We start from the raw sequence: 18,263 nt of genomic DNA on the forward strand, positions 1-18,263 counted from the left end.
TTAACATTTCATCAAACCTTTTTTCAAAGTTCTTAGTTTCTTTGGATTGGGTTAGAACAAGTTCTTTTAATTCACAGAAGTTTCTTATTATCCACATTTTGAAGCCTGCTTCTGTAATTGGAACACACTCTTTCTCCATCAAGCCTTGTTCAGTAGCTGATGAGGAACTGTGATCCCCTGCTGAGGGAGAGGCATTCTGATCTTGGGTATTCTCAGCCTTTTTTGGCTGTTTTCTTCCCTTCGTTGTAGATTTATCCATCTGTGGTCTTTATAATTACCGTCTTTGTAATTGGGTTTCTGAGTGGACGTCCAACTTATTTATTCTCAGCGCTGAAATCTGAGCAACCCACTGTGCCAACTAAAACAGTGGCGTTAAGATTGACAGTGCTTTTCCGACTCTGCACCAAGAACCGACGCTCCAAGGCGCCGGCAAAACCGCCTCGCTGGTCACAAGAGTCACGCTGGCGAACCGTGGGGCTCCTCCACTGGGAATCTCCTGGTGCGTGAGCAACAAGAATTCATCTGAAAGTGTGGCATCCTCTCGTTCTCTGCGCTTTCACTGGGAGCTACAATCCCGAGCTGCTAGTGATCAGCCATCTTGGATCTCTCTCAATAATCATTATTTTAAAAGCAAACTAAATTACATGATTTGAAGCAATTACTTAAAAATACTGAATGGTATAATAAGGCAGATATTTACATTTCATTTCCTATTTGCTGCTTCTTTTATAAATGTAACTAAGTAATATTTCTATCTTCACAAGGACGTAAAGTAAAAGCTCGGAGTTGAGGAGTGAAGAGCACTTGAATGAATCCTTGCTAAATGGCCTTTTTCTAACGTAATGTAAGAGCTTAGTTCATGCATTTACATTTGATTACATAACAAGAATTTGACAAAATCATTGCTGGGAAGGCTGATAGATATTATGGGGATAACTGTTATCTGAGGATTGAACTCTGTGTTTTGTTTGTAGTAGCACCCTGCACTATCATAATATTACTGAAGGAAATCTAAGGAAAATCCCCAGAAGACCACTTCTATAGAGGCAGAGAAGCCAAAATACAGATCTCAGTTATGGGGAGGGTCCTTCATCCCTCCTGCCTCATGAGCTATGCTGTTGGAGAGCCCAAGTATTCTTGGGTGATACACACCTAATCTGCCAGCTAGGGATGGTGAAGTGAGATGGTGTCATTCATATACGTCTAAATGATAAACCAGGACATGGTAAACCTGCAAATAGCTGTCATCTGAGAGAGTCTTGTCAGCACCAGAAACCAACCTTTTTGAGAGAACTACCCCTTAAAATAACTTTCACTTCAGGACTGACTTGGGTGAATTGGTTTGTTCAGGAGTGTATGAGCCTCCGCCCTGTTGTTACAAGTTTCTATAGATTCAGAAATATACTTCAAATGAAGTATTTTATACTTGTTCTAGTGCCACAGGTTCTTCTTAGGACTAAGGACAGAGTGCTCAACTCTTTGAGGTGCTACTTTGTCACTCTAGTGAGTTCAGTTAGCCTGAAGGTTAGTTTTTTAGCCATAATGGAAGTAGATTCCTCTACCTGGTTTCCACTGTATTATAGAAATGTTACCTGAAAATCATCACATAGTATATTACCTTTTGCAGTAGAAGTAGTTTTTATATTTTGACCGGTTACTATGTGTTTCTGGAAGATATGACATATCTGACCAATAACAACTTCCTGAATTATTGTACTTTGCAACTGGTGACTTGTCATTCAGCCAAATTAAACACAGTAAAGGCCACAATAGAGTAATTAAAGAGGAAACGTGGGTTTAAAAAAATGTATACTCAGTTTAAAAAAAAAAATTAAAGTCCAAGTTAGATTGACTTTGTTCAGAAAACAAATTATGTTGTGAGTAATCCAGGAATCCCATGCTGTTGTCATACCAGTGTGTTTCGTAGACTTTTCTTGTTTAATCTAGAAATAAAGTTAACTTATAAGACCTCAATTACTTATCTTATGCAAAAATATTTGTAGTTCTGGATCAGAATACATAGTATGCTAACAATGAAAAAAACTCAAACATTTAATATACAGCAAATAATAAAGCAGAACATCATTTTTATCTGGTTGGTGTAACATAACTACTTTTGCACCAATCAAAATGACATAAGGGTTACTACAAGACTCTTGCATCTAACTATAAAGCATCTAAATTGGGATTCTTATTCAAGGTACATACTGTCTTTTCTGTTTGATGTTTTATTTTTTTCTAATATATTTCAATTTTTCTACAAACATATTTTTACCTTGTGGTGAAATTGACTATTTGAATGCAACAGTTAATAGATATGAGGAACCAGAAGGAAAATCCTTGGAGCCAAATATGATGAATAGTTTTCTAATGCATTATAGCCTGTGAGAATCTATTTATTATTGAGCTATACCATGTGTATAAACTCTCAAAACAACTACTAAGACTTTAGTTTATTAGTGACTTTAAATTCCAGAGAATAAATCAGATTTCACTTATTCACTACTTATTACTACAGGTAAAATCCCACTTAATAAATCAGAAATATGTATAAACAAAGCATTTATTTGAAGACATGGCTTTCCAATAACTGTTATTCTAAAGCAAAAATGTTCAAGGGATTTCCAAGAAAAGAGATTCACCTTAAAAATAGTCATCATTTAATGAAATGATCTCTAAAAGTATGATTATTATAATGCCATTCTTTTCTCTTTCTGAGTTCTGTGAGGAAAAGTAATTATCATGCAGTTTGTAACATATATAATTTGTCTTATCATTATAATAGATGCTCATTCTCTCTGTAAATACTTACTGAAAAAGCAAATAACTGACCATTGGCAAGAAAGCTAAATACAAGCAATACTGTCTAATTTGAGATTATTCTCTCTTCTAGCTATCCTCTGGCCATATAATTCCATACATAAACTTGATGTATGCAAGAGTTACAAAACAAAAGAATGATATATTTTTTTGTTTTTTTAAAAAACAAAACAGTTTTTGAAATGAAAAAGGATTCAAATGTTCATCTAACGGAAAAGTTTGGATAACCAAGTGTTCTATTCTCTGTACTTTCAATAGAAAGTTATAAATGTGTAAAACAATGATTGCTTAAATATTTTCACTATCAAATGACTTTCAGTAATTATTAAAATAAAATACTCTATTAACATTAGAATACTAAAATACTCATAGAATACTCTATTAAAATTAACCACCTAGACTTTAGTTTTCTAAGTAGGTGACTTTAAATGACAGCACTTAGATTAGAAGGATGGCTTCTGCCTTTGGTCCCTCAAGATCCACTGTCCACTCTTATCCACCTGCTCTGGACTTCGGGAGGCTGAGCCTTATAGGATTCCTCCATCCCACTGGCTCTCAATTTGGTTTGGCTGGTGGGATCCCATAGGAGAGCTGAGGGCTGGAAGATAGTGGGATGGAGGTGTTTATTGCCCTGGCTCCTCCTTTATGTGCTTACCTTGGTTTGAGTGCTACCCTCAGCTCCTGTCTCTAGCCTTCGCCACACAGTTTTCTCTGCCTCTGGGTCTGGTAATCACGTGGGGTTTAAGGAGTCTGCTGTAACCTGAACTGGGATACTGCACAATGCTTGTGGTTTTCTTATACCTTGCCCACACTTTTTAAACCATGCCTTTGTTAAACTCTTTTAAAGTATTCCAGTTTTAGTACGGCATCTCTTTTCTGTGGGATCCTGACTTTGACAATTAGTTGTTCTTATTTATTCCTTCAGGAAAAAAATTCCACTGATAAAACAGGTATACATATAAACAAAGCATTTATTTAAATAATTGGACACTTAGTAAGTAAACGATTCCATAATAAGAAAATCTAATGTTTTATCGTTTAAATCATTTCCGTATCAATAAAACAAATTTAACTAGAAGTATTTAACTATTAATACCATCCGAATAAGTTTAGAAAGATTTCTGGCAATTATTAATATATTTATTCTACCTTAACTGAAGCAAATGTTTTAGTTATGTCTATAAAATTATTGAATTGCTTTAGGGTATGTGCAAAACAAGTTAAATATTCTATTTCAAAACATTTTCAAGAACACAATTTATTTTTACAGATGTGACCATAAAAAGAGATACTTACCTTTTCACCAGTTTCTCCTTTGCTGCCTTCAAAACCTTGCTCTCCCTGTAGAAGAGTAATATGATGTGTATAGTAATAAAAATGATACTATAACACGTGCAATTTTTACAATAAAAATGTTTCTAACAATGAAAAATCAGTAATTATAAATAACCACTTCTAACATGTAAGCTCTAAACCAATATGAAGTTACATAAGATTTAAATGTTTCTAAATACTAAAGGAATGATTTTCTAGGGTATAAGCTACAGCTTCACAATTTCCAAGGCAATTTAACCTTGATAAGCCTGAATTTTCTCAGGAATAAAATAAGTATGATAATACTATCTTCCTCAATGACTTGTTTTGAGAATTTGATGTATCCTCATAGTGCCTGGCAAAGACTAAGTTAGCCATTCTTATTATTATTTCTTTTATTAGATTTAGTGGAAACAGCCTTCTTAGAAAGCTGACTACTATGGAATAACATTCTGATGAGTGTCTCATGATGAATGAGTTCAGGTTTGAACCCTTGGGTTCTAGCTCTACCTTCAACACCAGTGCTATGCTTTTTCCTGTCCACTATCCTGGCTCAGTCACAGAAAGAGGATTGGTGCTTAGAGGGCTGCTGGCTCTCAATTACCATATTTATTCTAAAAGGTATAAGTCTCCCTTTCTTCATCTACATTCTCTCTGATCTGACAAGCTTATTTCCCCCCTTAACTGATGCTTCATTCATACATTCAACAAAAGTTCATTGAGTGCCTTGTACATGTCAGGCACTCATAACAACACAGCCAGCACATGAATGTTGGGGATGAGTCATGCACTTCTCTCTACCCATGGAGGGCCTTGAGCATAAGAAGCATTTAGTAAGCATTTCTTGAGTGTACAGAGACAAGAGACAGAGGGTTTCTGATCTGTAGTTTTTCCTGTAATGCCTCGACAAGGTGACCCTTGGTATATAAAATTCCTATTAATTATGTGAAAGGGAATGCCAGCTTTTTACTATATATATATATGTGCATGTGTTTGTGTGTGTAAAAATCTACATGCATAGATACATAATTATATGAAAGGGAATGCCAGTTTTTTACTATATATATATATATATATGTGTGTGTGTGTTTGTGTGTGTAAAAATCTACATGCATAGATACACACACATTTAGTTTGTATGTTATTCTATATATATATACACATAATTGCATACATGTATACTATTATATAATTAAATAGTATTAGATAATATAATTCAATGATTAAACAATACATGTATAAGTGTGTGTGTGTCATATGCATATAATTAAATAATTATTTTTGCTTCATCTACCCTCAAAAAGTCACCAAAAAAAAAATATGTTAGTTGTTAGATATTGCTTTTTATTACTGAATGCATGGTCTACATTTTTTCTACCTTTTTCCCTAAAATATAAACTTTAACTTGATCTGTTAATTCAAGCTGACACTGAAGCTGCTAAACGCCTCCAGTACATCAGCCACAATGTCAGCATGATGCAGCCACCACAAACAGCTGCTGGAAAGTCCAAAACTATTTCCCAGCAGATAAATCTACACATCCCTTGGCTTGCAACTTGACTCGCAGATGCAGCACATGCTGTATCAATGGGTTTTGTCTAGAGCTGCTGTGAAGAAATTCAGAAGCCTGCCATTTTATTGCTGCTGGTTCAATCTTATTATCTTTATTGGGACAAGTAAATAAATTTTTAACACAATCTGTAACTATAAATAAGTGCATATCTTTTTAAATGATATTTTCAGCTACACAGAAAAGCCTACATGCATAATGACTTCTGACATCTTGTTGCCAAAACCTATAAAACATCTCCAGAGCATAGAAATTATATGCTTGGCTTTGGTGGGCATCTAATATTACATCAGTAATGCTCTCTCTCCTGTGGTGGGATTATCTGGATGGTATCATGACAGCTGGCCCCACCTGAGGTGGCTCCCCATCCCTTCAAGAAACTGGAATATAATGGTCTCTGTGTTTTCAGTAATGCTGGTCACAGATAACCAGGCTTCTTCACAGAAGAAAGCAGCCCTTGGACAGTAGAGGGGCACAAAGGAAGTTCACCTTGGTAAAGAGAAAGATACTAGGCATAGAAAGAGGTAGGCTGGTCCATGCAAAACTCCTTACTTATTAGGAATGCCTTCTTCTGAAACAAAAATATTTTTGAAGATATAGTTGTCTTCGGCATCTTTGTAATATTTAGTATTTTATGTCATTGTAACTATTATGTTTAGCACTATCTGGAATATACAAAAAGGTAGATAAGCAAGAGGTAACCAAAACCAGCAAAAGGAAGTACAATTTGTTCTATTGTACGTTTTGGACTCTGACTAATAAAATTGGAAACACTTCCAGGGCAGCTATGTACACTTCCATACCCCCTAGAAAGCACTATTATTGACTTCTTTGGAGAAGCATGTTACTAAAGCTCTGTGACAAAGCTTCCTCCTAAAATGGTCCCTTCAATACGAGATTGATTCCACGAGTTCTCTTTGAAAAGACACCCATAGCTTTCTAAAAGTCTGTGAGGAAATTCAGCCTAATCAAATATATTTTCAGAACACTATGTGCAAATTTATTTTTCAACATGTTAAAATTCTTAACTCAGATGAAACATTCAAGAACTCTTTACCTTTTGACCAGGTAATCCTGGAACACCATGTAAACCATTTTCACCCTAAAAGAAGTACACAGAATAATGTTTATTATCCATAAAAACATATGAACACAGATGTTTTTGTGATCTTTAACAAACAACTCTAGTGTTGTGGGGAAAAATACCCCAATACTGAGTATCTATCATGTGCAAGGATTTTCCACCTATCCCTTATCTCCCAAATTCAGGACTGTCACCTCAATTTATAAAATAGGGAAATGGAGGCTCTGAGAAGTTTTGTAACATGCTAGAGGTCACCTACCTTACCTGAGGTTGGGACTCAGGTCCCCTACAGCCTATGTTTTTCCACATTCGTTATTTAGTATCTCATTACATTTTCTCTTTTTGAAACCTCTGGGAATAATATTGAAGTCTGAAATAGTGCTTTCTATGGGCCAGGAACTGTTCTGACAACAAAACTATCAGGCAGATAATACTGCCTCAATGACCTTCTTACAGGTCACCGCTTAGTAAGTAGGTGGTAGAATTGGGATTTGAGCTCATACACTTCAACTCTGCATACCTAGGTCCCTCCCTACACTTTCTTTGGAAAAAGATTTAATTCTGGCTTTAAGTGACTTCTTGCCTAAAATCAGAATTTTCTCTCACTATATATATTATGTAAATATGTATGTGTGTATACATTCTCATATATGTACAAGAATGTTTACTTTCTTACCCATAGCTGCTGATTGCCGTTAGATCAATTTTGAATACAAATCCAATGTCATTTAATATAAAGCAATTACTTGGAAGATTTTTTAGTTCTTTCTATTCATCTGGTTTCTGTCTTGGGTAAAAAGGCAGATGCCTATCAGTTTCCATTGCTGGAATTCTGAGGTCATCTCTTTGACAAGTCTGGTTTGTAAACAGCACACAGGCTAGAATGAGATACTCCTGGGAGGATGTGCATATTCTCAATGGAGTTTTAGGAATTTTCCTCCTTACAGGAATTTACTTTGGCTTCTGAGTTTCCAGGTTTAGACAGCTCAAAACACACTAATAATTTCATGGACCTGCTTTATTTATATCAAATATTTGTAACTAGTTTATAAGACAACAGTTTTTAAACATTTCCTAGAATCATTTTAGCTATCATTCATTTGAATTCTTTAAGCAAAATTCAAAATCTATGAAGAGAAAAAATCACATCTTTAAACTTTAAAATAGCAATAATACATTCTGTCTAAATCTAAGGAGATTTTCATTATTTCACTAATTAACACATTTTAAAGAAAATTTTAGTGGTTCTTACCAGAGATGTACTGCTACATACATGCACACAAATTATTTTAAAGACTGAGGTTTTTCTTGGATTAAATTATCAAAGTATTCAACAGTATAACAGCTATCATCACAGTATATGCTGAAGTAAAACTCTGCTGCTAAATGTAATTAAATGTTAAAGAATCAACAAAATAAAACCTACTTATCTATATAAAAATACATTTCTATCATTAAACAAATATATAGTTCTAGACCTCATATATCACACAAATCTGTTAGAAATGTCCAATATCATTTGATAAAGTAATAGTGAAAACACATTAAGTATTTGGTGTCAGGGAACAGTCTATGGAAACGGAGCTCCTCTTACTCATCACAGAAGTATGTCCACTTGTCCATAAGGAGCAGATTATTTTCATCAGTTAATCCAATATAATGTTTTATATCATATTACAAGTTACACACAGTCACGAGATACAGGATATTATCCACTAAGTAAGCCAATATGGTATACACTGCCAAAAATACTTTTTTTGGAAAAAAAGTGGTGACAGTATCTTCTTTTTCTTTACTCACAGCCCACTCATTCACCAGGTGCTCTAGGTACTGGCACCCAAAATCCTACTCTGCCATATGTCAGGTTAGTGTTACACCCACACACACTGTTAATTGGGTACCAAAAGTCTCTAAAGCTGTGATATTGAGAATATGTCTTTAATGGACACAAGTTTTATGATTGTTGTAATTAAAGTACTGTGTTTTCCTGTGGCCAGCATTAACTGGCCTCTGCTCTTTCTTGACTAAATGTATTTTATAAACATAATTCTAGACTCAATGATAACTCAATGGACATCACTGATTATCTTGTGGGAAATGTGTTTATCTAAAACCTAACTTATGTCAACAGAAGAAGCCTTTCTTTTTGCTCCCTCTGAAACCCAGGCTTAAAGTTCTATGTGCCACAAGCAGTTTGAGGGCAAATTTAATTCTATTCATAAAATAAATATCCTCCTAAAATTACTGGAAGGTATACATTAGTTGCTTTTTCTGAACTCCTGCTGTCACTCCTTACTGACAATTTTAGTCCAAGGAAGAAATAAGATGCTTCTTCTTTGGCTTCCAATCAATACTTTAGTTCATTATTGAAAGAAAATCACAATAAAGGATTCCCATAGAAACCATAACTTTCAAAAGTTGTTTCTGAGGGATATTTTTTTCTATCACAGGTTTTTCTATGAAAGGACTTGTGTTCCTTTCCAGGTACAAATTCAAACTATAGGAAGGCAAGTTAACAAAGCTGTGTAACATAAAGCAGGTGAAATCTAACACTGCTGCTGATAGTATCATTGCCTGGATTATTACTATAATACATAACATGTCTTTAACTTCACAAAAGAATCCAAAAGTACCCTTTCCAAAATTCAAAATAACCTCCTTGAGAAGTTTTTGGGACAAAGTTAGGTGAAGTTTAGGGTCAACTGGTTGCTTTCTGAAAAACTGATCACAGGATTTAATTTTACCTCCTTGTAATAACTGCATATTTTTCAGGAGTAAGCATAGCTAGGCATAAACTATAAATTATTATTTGTTTTCTTGATTCTTTTGACATTGGAAACAATGTATTTCTTATTATGTAGGAAATATGTGTTGTCTGAAGGACATCTGATTTTTAAAAAATTACATTCCCTAGGGCTATAGTTTGCAAACCTAATAATAATGAGACCAAGCAAATAAAGCTAAAGCAAGCAGGTAGACAAAAAAATTGCAAATAACTAGCATTCAACCCAGAAAGTAGAAAGTTATATATGATTTTGTGGTGATTATATTTTTAACAGCTAGGCATTCAACCTTTGATTAAAACGTCTGAGAACCTATTATTACATTCATGTATTAAAAGATTGACCTATCATTTGACTTAGAACATATTTTCTAAAAGTATAACATTCTGTATGAATTTAGTGTCTACTTGGAAATATATCAATACTTCCCCATTAATTCATTCATATTTATTAAGAGAAAATTTACCTAGGTTGAATATTGTGTAAAATAACTAAAACAAATATTAGAAGTGGAATGCCAAGATTCTAGGACTAAAACCAATAAAACAGGCAGAAGAAAGTAAATCTGATTTTGATTTTGTGTATTACTAAGGCAAACTTCTACGTTGTTGACTGTAGTTCTGCTTTACTCAGCCATAATCATTAGAAATTGAATTTTTTATGGTTCTTAAACTGTTGACAGTCTATTCAACGTTTCAGGAAATTTTAATCAAAATATATATTTTTTATTTTTTTCAGCTATCCAATCTAATAATCCTTTTATTTCAAGGAGAGATTTTTTCCTTCTATATTTTGGGACTTCATTCTAAGAAATAAATTACCAAGTTAAAAATATATATATATTGCATAGAGTTCAAAATCTCAAACTTTTTGAATTCTTTGTATTTGTTGAATCCTTAATGCAGGTAATGCATGGGGATATTTTAATCACATTAACATTCAAGATAAGGCCAATTTAAAACACTTTAATCTTAAATGAATGAGATCCTATTATTATTTATTCTTATAGGTTAATACATGTCTTGAACATGGTAATGTATGTATGGGTGATTAGCAGCAGCTAACTCAACATCTCTCTTAAAATCTATTCTGAGTGTATATGTATATGTGAGTACATATGTATATATGGGTGCATATAGCTAGAAAATAAGCAGGATGGGCATTCTTAAATATAAGGACAAATCTGTAAGGACAAATCTTTAATCTATAAGGACAAATTTTCATGCATTTATGTACAACAACTCCACTAAAGAATCTGATGAGGCACTAACCCTACTTAAAGCTTCTTAAAGTCAAGTACTTTTGCTGCTTAATTTGTATTTGGAGAGCAAAGAAAAGAAATTCACTGTGTGGTTACTGAATCAATGCTTTCTGAACTCAAATTAACCTTCCCCTTATTTCACCCATCAGTTTTATTTCTTCTGTCTGCAATTACACAGGAAAAACTGTCATAGGTCTTATATATGACAACCCTTTGTGCCACTATCAAGCCTTCTATTCAGTAAACCACTCATTTTTCAAATGATAATTTGGGGTCTCTTAATACTATGGTCCCTCTTCTCTAGGCACACATTGGTCAGTCATGTCTTTTAAAATGTGGCACTCAGAACTCAGCACATCATTCTAGAAATGGTCTTACACAGAATAGAGAGCAAGACCATCACACACACACACACACTTTATTCTGGATACTATATAGTTTTGTACTTCTATTAATACAACTTGCTTTTTGTTTTAACTAAATTGCTTACATATGATACATTTGTAGTCAACTACAACCCCTAAGTTTTCCTGTCAAAGGAATATTATTTTACAATCCTTTTCAAATTAATTAAGTACAACTTGTACTAAGAGTTACTCAAATAAAAAACATAAAGAAACCCCAAATAATTTTGAAATGCCTTGGAGACGTAAAGTTTCTTCCTATATATAGCAAAGATAGGGAATTAAGCCTTAGTTAATGTTATACAATCCACTACAGAATCTGGGCTTCTATGTAACTGTGATGATTTTCTTGAAGTGTCAGGCACAAGTGTTTGGGCTTTTCACTTTATTGTGAGACTAACTGTAAGACAGTCTTTAAAAAAAAAACTTGAAACTTCATAAAAGTACTAGAGAAATACTTATTTAATGTGAATCATCTACTGAAATATCTGAAGTATAGTGATTGACATCTGAATAGAGATTTCTAACAAGTAAAAGATGATTTAAGACATACAGAGGATAGAGTTTTCAGTCAGTTCCTAATTGAGGACAATGAGACAGCAGTAACTGCAAACTATTTCCTGCCTGGAGTATTCCTCGTGATGAGTAATTTACAGTTCTATTCCATATCAGTTACCTGTACTGGACCTTAAATGCACTGAAGCCATTGGTTACTTATCTTTAGCCCTGAAGTAAATGATTGTGAAGATATGGAGAAAGAAAAAACCCTAACAATGTCATAAGAAAGTTAGGAGATTTTCAAATCTAGTTTGGATAAAAAGAAAACAATATAAGTTGAAGATCTGTGTTTGAGAGAGAGGGAAGAGCATACTTTCCAAAATGGAAAGCAACTTCTGGAGATGCACACATTTCTATTCTATTTAATTCTAGGAAGCAATACCTGTAAACTTGTGTAGAAAAGAGATTCCCTCCTGTTTCCCTAAATTATGCTTCTGTAGAGAGTAGGAAGGACTTGCACTGAAGAGTTGCTGGCATTAGGGGGCTTTTCTGATCTCTCAGCTGAGTTTTCTAGCAGTCATTCTCTATTTCTCTTCCCTATTTCTAGCTTGGGGCTAAGTCCTTGAATTCTGAGCTACTCAATAAACACTTATCCAGAATCAGTGCAGGTGCTAAGATTACAGAGATGAGACAGATCCCAAATCCTTCTACTTCAGGAGCTCACAATTTAGCAGGAGGTATAGACACACACTATATTGGTGATATAAATAAACTGCTATGTGAACAGAGTAGATGAGCTGTAATTTTGCCTGGTGGCCTGGGAGAATTCATGAAAAAAATGCACACTTGAGTATAATAATCTGAAAATGCAATGATGGTGGTAGGAAAGGAAGATACCAATCATCTGTGATCATCCACTCAAATCTTCTAATCTTCCCTAACAGGTTCATTCAATACCTTACACTGGCTTGGGCAGTCCCTGATGTGTCTGTCTAAAAGCTCCTTTAGATACGGCTGCTTTAAGAAAATTCTAATATCAAAAATCATAGATGTCTTTATAAGATACCAGTTAATCTTTAACTCCACTGTTGAGTATCTCAACAAGCTACAACAAGAATAAAATAATTAGCCACTTAACTATGCAGAGAAACAGAGTGTGTGAGCTTTCTTATGGCAATATTTTAATATTTATGTGCTAGAAACTGGTAGTACAATAAACCAAATAGGAACATTAGCAGACTAGGCTCTTGAAATCTGGCTGTTTAGCAAATAAAAGTCAAGTGCCTGGGTGCCAGATACACTGCATGTGTTGAGCTTGTCATCCATCTGTTGTGTTCCCTGCCAACTGCTCTACTTGGGGTGTGAGTGGAAGGCATTAGAAGGGAAGAAGAAACCATTAAGAAATAAAATCAGCTGCAGAGTGAGCAAGTTTCTTTTTCTTTTTCCTGTCCTTCTATTACCTTTGTCCTTCTTATGTTTCGGCTTATTTTAGTGCTATATTGTATGAATATATGTCTATAGACAAGACAATTAAATGACAATTATTCTATGTAAGAGCAACAATTTTTCACTGATAATTCAAGTTTTTTCTTTGTACTTTAAATAAGTGAAGCCAGCAAGTAGGTTTACAAAACTGATTTCTTTGTGGTCATTTTTTTTTCTACGAATACTAGTTACGATTAAAAGTTCAATCCTGTGTGTAGATTTGACTATACAATAATTCATTAAAGAATTTTCTAAATTACACAGATATACAGGTGATTCTCTGCGTAAGAAGTATTTTGTTTAAAGTAGAGGTCATTCTTGTTTTATAAAGCCTAACAATTTTATAGGCAGGAAGTATTCCATTGTTAGAATAAAGCTAAGCTGTCTTTTTTTGTTCCTCCTCACTTAATGGTCTCAGTTTCTATAATATATTGTCACATGCCATTAGGCATTTTATGTTTTAAACTTAGGAAGTCTAAAATTAAGCTTAATTTTGAATACCCATGGAAAAATTAGGTAAAGCTAGAAATACAGATAGGAAGCCAAACGGCTTAAAAATTCTCTAGCTTTTATGCTATATTCCTGTAAGTTTCTGAGTCTCTGAAGCATTAACACTACATCTGGACCAGCAATGGTAGAAAGTTCATTATAATTCACAACAGTGACTGGCCTTGTCTGCACTTACATAAACTGTAACAGCATCTGCCTTTACTTTCTGAAGCTGCAGTCTTCTCATAAAATGTCTTTTTAGGGAAAATCAAGATTCAAAGATCATAGTCATTTCATTTCCCAACAGAAAAGAAATACAAAGACTGTGAGGGAACAATGGATCTGCCTTATTCAGTCTCATCTCACTGCAGTGACTGAGGATTTCAGAGTTTATGGTGAAGAGGTCCATCATACAAAGCATATCCTCATATAATGAGGATAGTTAGTCCAGCTATTTTTAATACGTGCAATTTGGCCACTCTCTCATCATGTTATCAGATGTATTCTTAAGTGCCTTAATGCATACAGTTTTTTTTTTACCTTCAGAAGGTTTATTTTATTTTTTTAATAAAGTCATGGTGCTAAGTTAAACATTTCTGTTTTTGCTAAATAAATTATACATATTTATTTGGTGGATAATATAAAGAGAAACATTTCTAGATTAGGTGTTGCATTAGGTTATGGTTGCAGAGTGACCATGATTGAGCTGCCTGGATGTGGGCATGCAGGGTAGATTAAGGATCTCCAGAGAGTCAAGTGTGAAAAGTTTGAAAACACACTTCAAATACTTGGAAACCAAGCAAATTGTTTTCTATAATACTTATTTTGCAAGGTAAAGCTAGACAAAATGCTCTCATTTGGTGAAAAACCATATGCATAATGATTCTTAATAGATGAACATAATCTTATGAAGGTGGGGTAGTCAGAATCCCTAGCGTCAGCTGCAGTTTAAAAGGGGTCCATAGATTTAAAGGGAAGACACACAGCCCTCCTTGGAACAATGTCTGAAGCAAACCATATGCAGTTCACTCCCTAAACTGGCAGGCAAACAAATTTAAGATCGAATTCAGGACTGCCTGTGTCAAGGAAATCTGAATATTTGAGGAGCTATCCAGATGAGGTAACATGGCAAACGGGCGAGAGCTATGGATTTTCATGCATAGAGGTTCAAACCCTGACTCCACTATTTTCTGCCTACAAAGTTAGGGGAAGTTTCTTTTTCTTTCTTCCCTCTCTCTAGATCTTTTTCCTTAACTGAGAGATGGTAACAATAAATCTTACCTCACACAGATGCTGTAAGGATTGAATGAAATAATGTAAAGAAGGCTCCTGATAGCATTTAGCATATAACACTTATTGAGTAAATGGCTGCTATTATTATTATTGTAAAAGTTTATATTCTTGTACATATTTATATTAAGTGAGGAATTCATTGGTTTGCTAAAATCTTTGAGCTTTATTTTGAAAGGTCAAAGTTACCTAAGACATGTGGCTTTATTTCCACATTTTTCTGTAAATATATTTTGAAGAAATAATATAAATTCCCCCAAGTGTTTGCTTCTTGGCCTTTTGGCTAAGATGAAGTGTATAAATTCCCTCAAATAAATTCTAATTTGGTCCTATAGTAAGGCTAGAATAATAGAATCATCAAACTGTTTATTGTTAAAATTACATCTGTTGTTTACTAAATATTTACATATCAGGTGCTGGGCTGGTACTTTCATGAGTAATCTTGTTTAATCCTTAAGATAAAGCTAGAAGTAGATTCAATACAATTCTGGTTTTATAAGAGAGAAAACTGACAAGCTCTTAATTAGAGTATCATGCTCTATATTAGAGAGTAAGATTTTGAGCTGGAATTCAAACACAGGAAGTCTATCTCTGAGTATTTGATATTAGCATGGTAAAGTAATTATGGCTATGATTTACTTTATACTTACTCCATGGGGAGCAAATTAACTGAGCAAAAATTTTCCTATTAAAATAAACATTTTAGGGCAAATTTAAAGTAATTTAGTAGACAGATTATGAGTTTTAGCATAATTTGGGCTCTATATTTTTTCAATTTTTATTGTCCCATTATTAGGATAAGATTGTTGGACAATAATTATTCCTATTTAGAAAAAATGCCCACTTCTCAAAAAATGTATCTGTTATGTTTACATACATAAGTGAAGTATGATATGAGGCAACTTCTTTCTTTGAAGTATTCAGGTAATAAAAACCAACATGGTTTGAGTGTTATATTTGGACACTAGGGCAAATTTGCTCCTAGTGTCCAAATCCTCATCTCATTTTCCTGCTACATATCATGAGGATACAAGGTGTGAACAGATATATTCATGTGTTTGTGTGTGTGTGTATGTGTGTGTGTGTGCAGGTGTTGTGTGTATGGGTGTGTATGGGTGCCTACATGTGATCTTATGCATTGAGTCACTCACTTCTCATGAAAATGGAATCATCCAGTTTACTCATTTTGATTGACAGTGGCTTCTGTCCACCTAAGCTTACCAGAAGTTGCCAGTTACCTAATAAGACTGCTAAACAGAATTGATTTTCTTAAATGAACTAATAACAGAACACTTACAAAACCTCTTAAGCAGAATCATAGCTGTGCTGACTAAATGTAAAGGGGACAGTTCTTTTTCTGCAATATTGAATGGTAAGGCTATATTAGATTAGAGCTAATATTAGATTAAGAATGGCCACTGCATGTCTATACTGGGTAATAAGTATTACATTTACAAAAGAACATAACTAAATGCTATACTTCATCCTTAGAGTCCTCATATTCCTGTGTTCCATAAATAGATTTTATAAAATTGTGTTGTTTAGTGTACTATCTTTTTTCCTTGGTCTCAGAGGAAAAATGCTACCACAGTATACTAATACATTGTTCAGAATCTTGACTTAAAAAAATTTACTGCTATTACCTATCTAAATTTGAAAGTGTAGTTTTATTTTAGAATAATACGACTTATATGCAAATCACCTGATTTATTGCAGTATGACATTGATGTAAGTGTAAAGTGTAGTTAATATACAAATTAATATGTCATACTGCTCAGAAAATGCTTCACTCATTAATATAAATCAGTTTCCTAGCTTAAATACTAAGCTTTAGGAAAAAATCTTTACTTTGACATATTATACCTGAGATATATGTTATATGGTATTGTATGTGTGAGACATTTAAACAATTCATCTTAGTTATTTTATTTTTTAATAGTACTTTTAAACACTCCTAATTTGATTTAAAAATAAAACAAAACAAAGAATTATAACTGCCAAGAAGCAGAGTCAAAGTTAAGCTTAGGAATGCTGGATAAGTTACTCTGGAAGATGCACATATTTCACATTAAGGCAAATGTGGGAGACAGAGACCTGAAGAGACACACATGTTAAGAACTGATAATTTTTCTTTAAGAATTTACTTAGAAAAATCTAACAAACTATTTTTCTTATAAGATGGCAGAGATATTTCACCCAAACATAAACCTCACAAGTATGATTTTGAAATTTTGAAATTTAAAAAATTTGTACAATGTATTAACCTACCATTAGATAATATGCTAGTAACTTTCTTGTTTTCATTTTGCATACATTCATTAGAATTATTTTAAATAAGTGGTAACTTGTGGATTATAGAAGTGAGAAAAACATTCTTGAGGTGGCTTTTTTTTCACTCAAGAGTGAAAAACTTTAGCAGCTAAATGAAGTGACAAGTCTCCGTAGCTGGTACCACCAGGGACTGAGACCTTGGGAAGAGAAAATGGTCAAAGACTCAGTGCTTCTATAGGTATTGGAAGGATATTACCCACTAATTGGGGCCTCTGATGATGCGTGAATCCGGGAACCAAGAGCTAAATGTAATCCGCTACCACATTTAGCACCACTGGAAGTTACATGAATTCTCTAATTGTCTGTGAGGCCCTTTAAGAATGACACAAGTAAATTAGACCCAGAAGAAAACTGCTTGAGGAAACATGAGAGAGTATTTGCCAGGACAATTTTGCCATGGCTTTAGAACACTATAAAAACAGCTGCTTCTTTATGATATTAGCTTCTTAAGTTCTCTGGGAACAGTGTCTTCACACAGACACACTCATTAACTGATTTTGTAAGACTCTCTCAGTCACCATTTTGACCAAATGGGCCCCAAGAGCTGAGGATTTCGGTTTTTTCAGAATGACTTTATCTAACTAGATTACCAGTATATTCCTCTATACTTTTTGAAGTTTTACTTGAAGTGAAATATAGGATGAATTGCCACACAAGATTCTTTTCCAAAAGTAGACTTCTAGGAAAAGAAATAAAAATCTTTAGTTCTGAGTAGTGCCTGTCTCTGAAATACTGACTTGCTCTAGTTCCTTCACGTTGTCCTAAATGCCCTCTACTTTCTAAGAAACTCTATTTTTTTTTCTAGAAAATGTCTTGGTTTTTGAGCCGGGCGCGGTGGCTCAAGCCTATAATCCCAGCACTTTGGAAGGCCGAGGCGGGTGGATCACGAGGTCGAGAGATCGAGACCATCCTGGTCAACATGGTGAAACCCCAT

At 34.1% G+C, this 18,263-nt stretch overlaps 1 protein-coding gene across 7 annotated transcripts in view; it reads right to left on the reverse strand.

The window, feature by feature from the left end:
* COL19A1 (collagen type XIX alpha 1 chain) overlaps positions 1–18,263 on the reverse strand; it is a 364,360-nt gene that overhangs the window by 246,036 nt on the left and 100,061 nt on the right. For all 7 annotated transcript variants that reach the window (XM_074398116.1, XM_074398115.1, XM_074398114.1 and 4 more), the window contains 2 exons: positions 6,762–6,806; positions 4,117–4,161 (listed from right to left, as the gene is read on the reverse strand). In XM_074398116.1, the coding sequence (XP_074254217.1) occupies positions 4,117–4,161; positions 6,762–6,806 (90 nt within the window). The remainder of the gene's footprint in view (positions 1–4,116; positions 4,162–6,761; positions 6,807–18,263) is intronic.

This window comes from Saimiri boliviensis, chromosome 4 (assembly GCF_048565385.1).
Source record: "Saimiri boliviensis isolate mSaiBol1 chromosome 4, mSaiBol1.pri, whole genome shotgun sequence".
In the NCBI taxonomy this organism is placed as follows: domain Eukaryota; kingdom Metazoa; phylum Chordata; class Mammalia; order Primates; family Cebidae; genus Saimiri; species Saimiri boliviensis.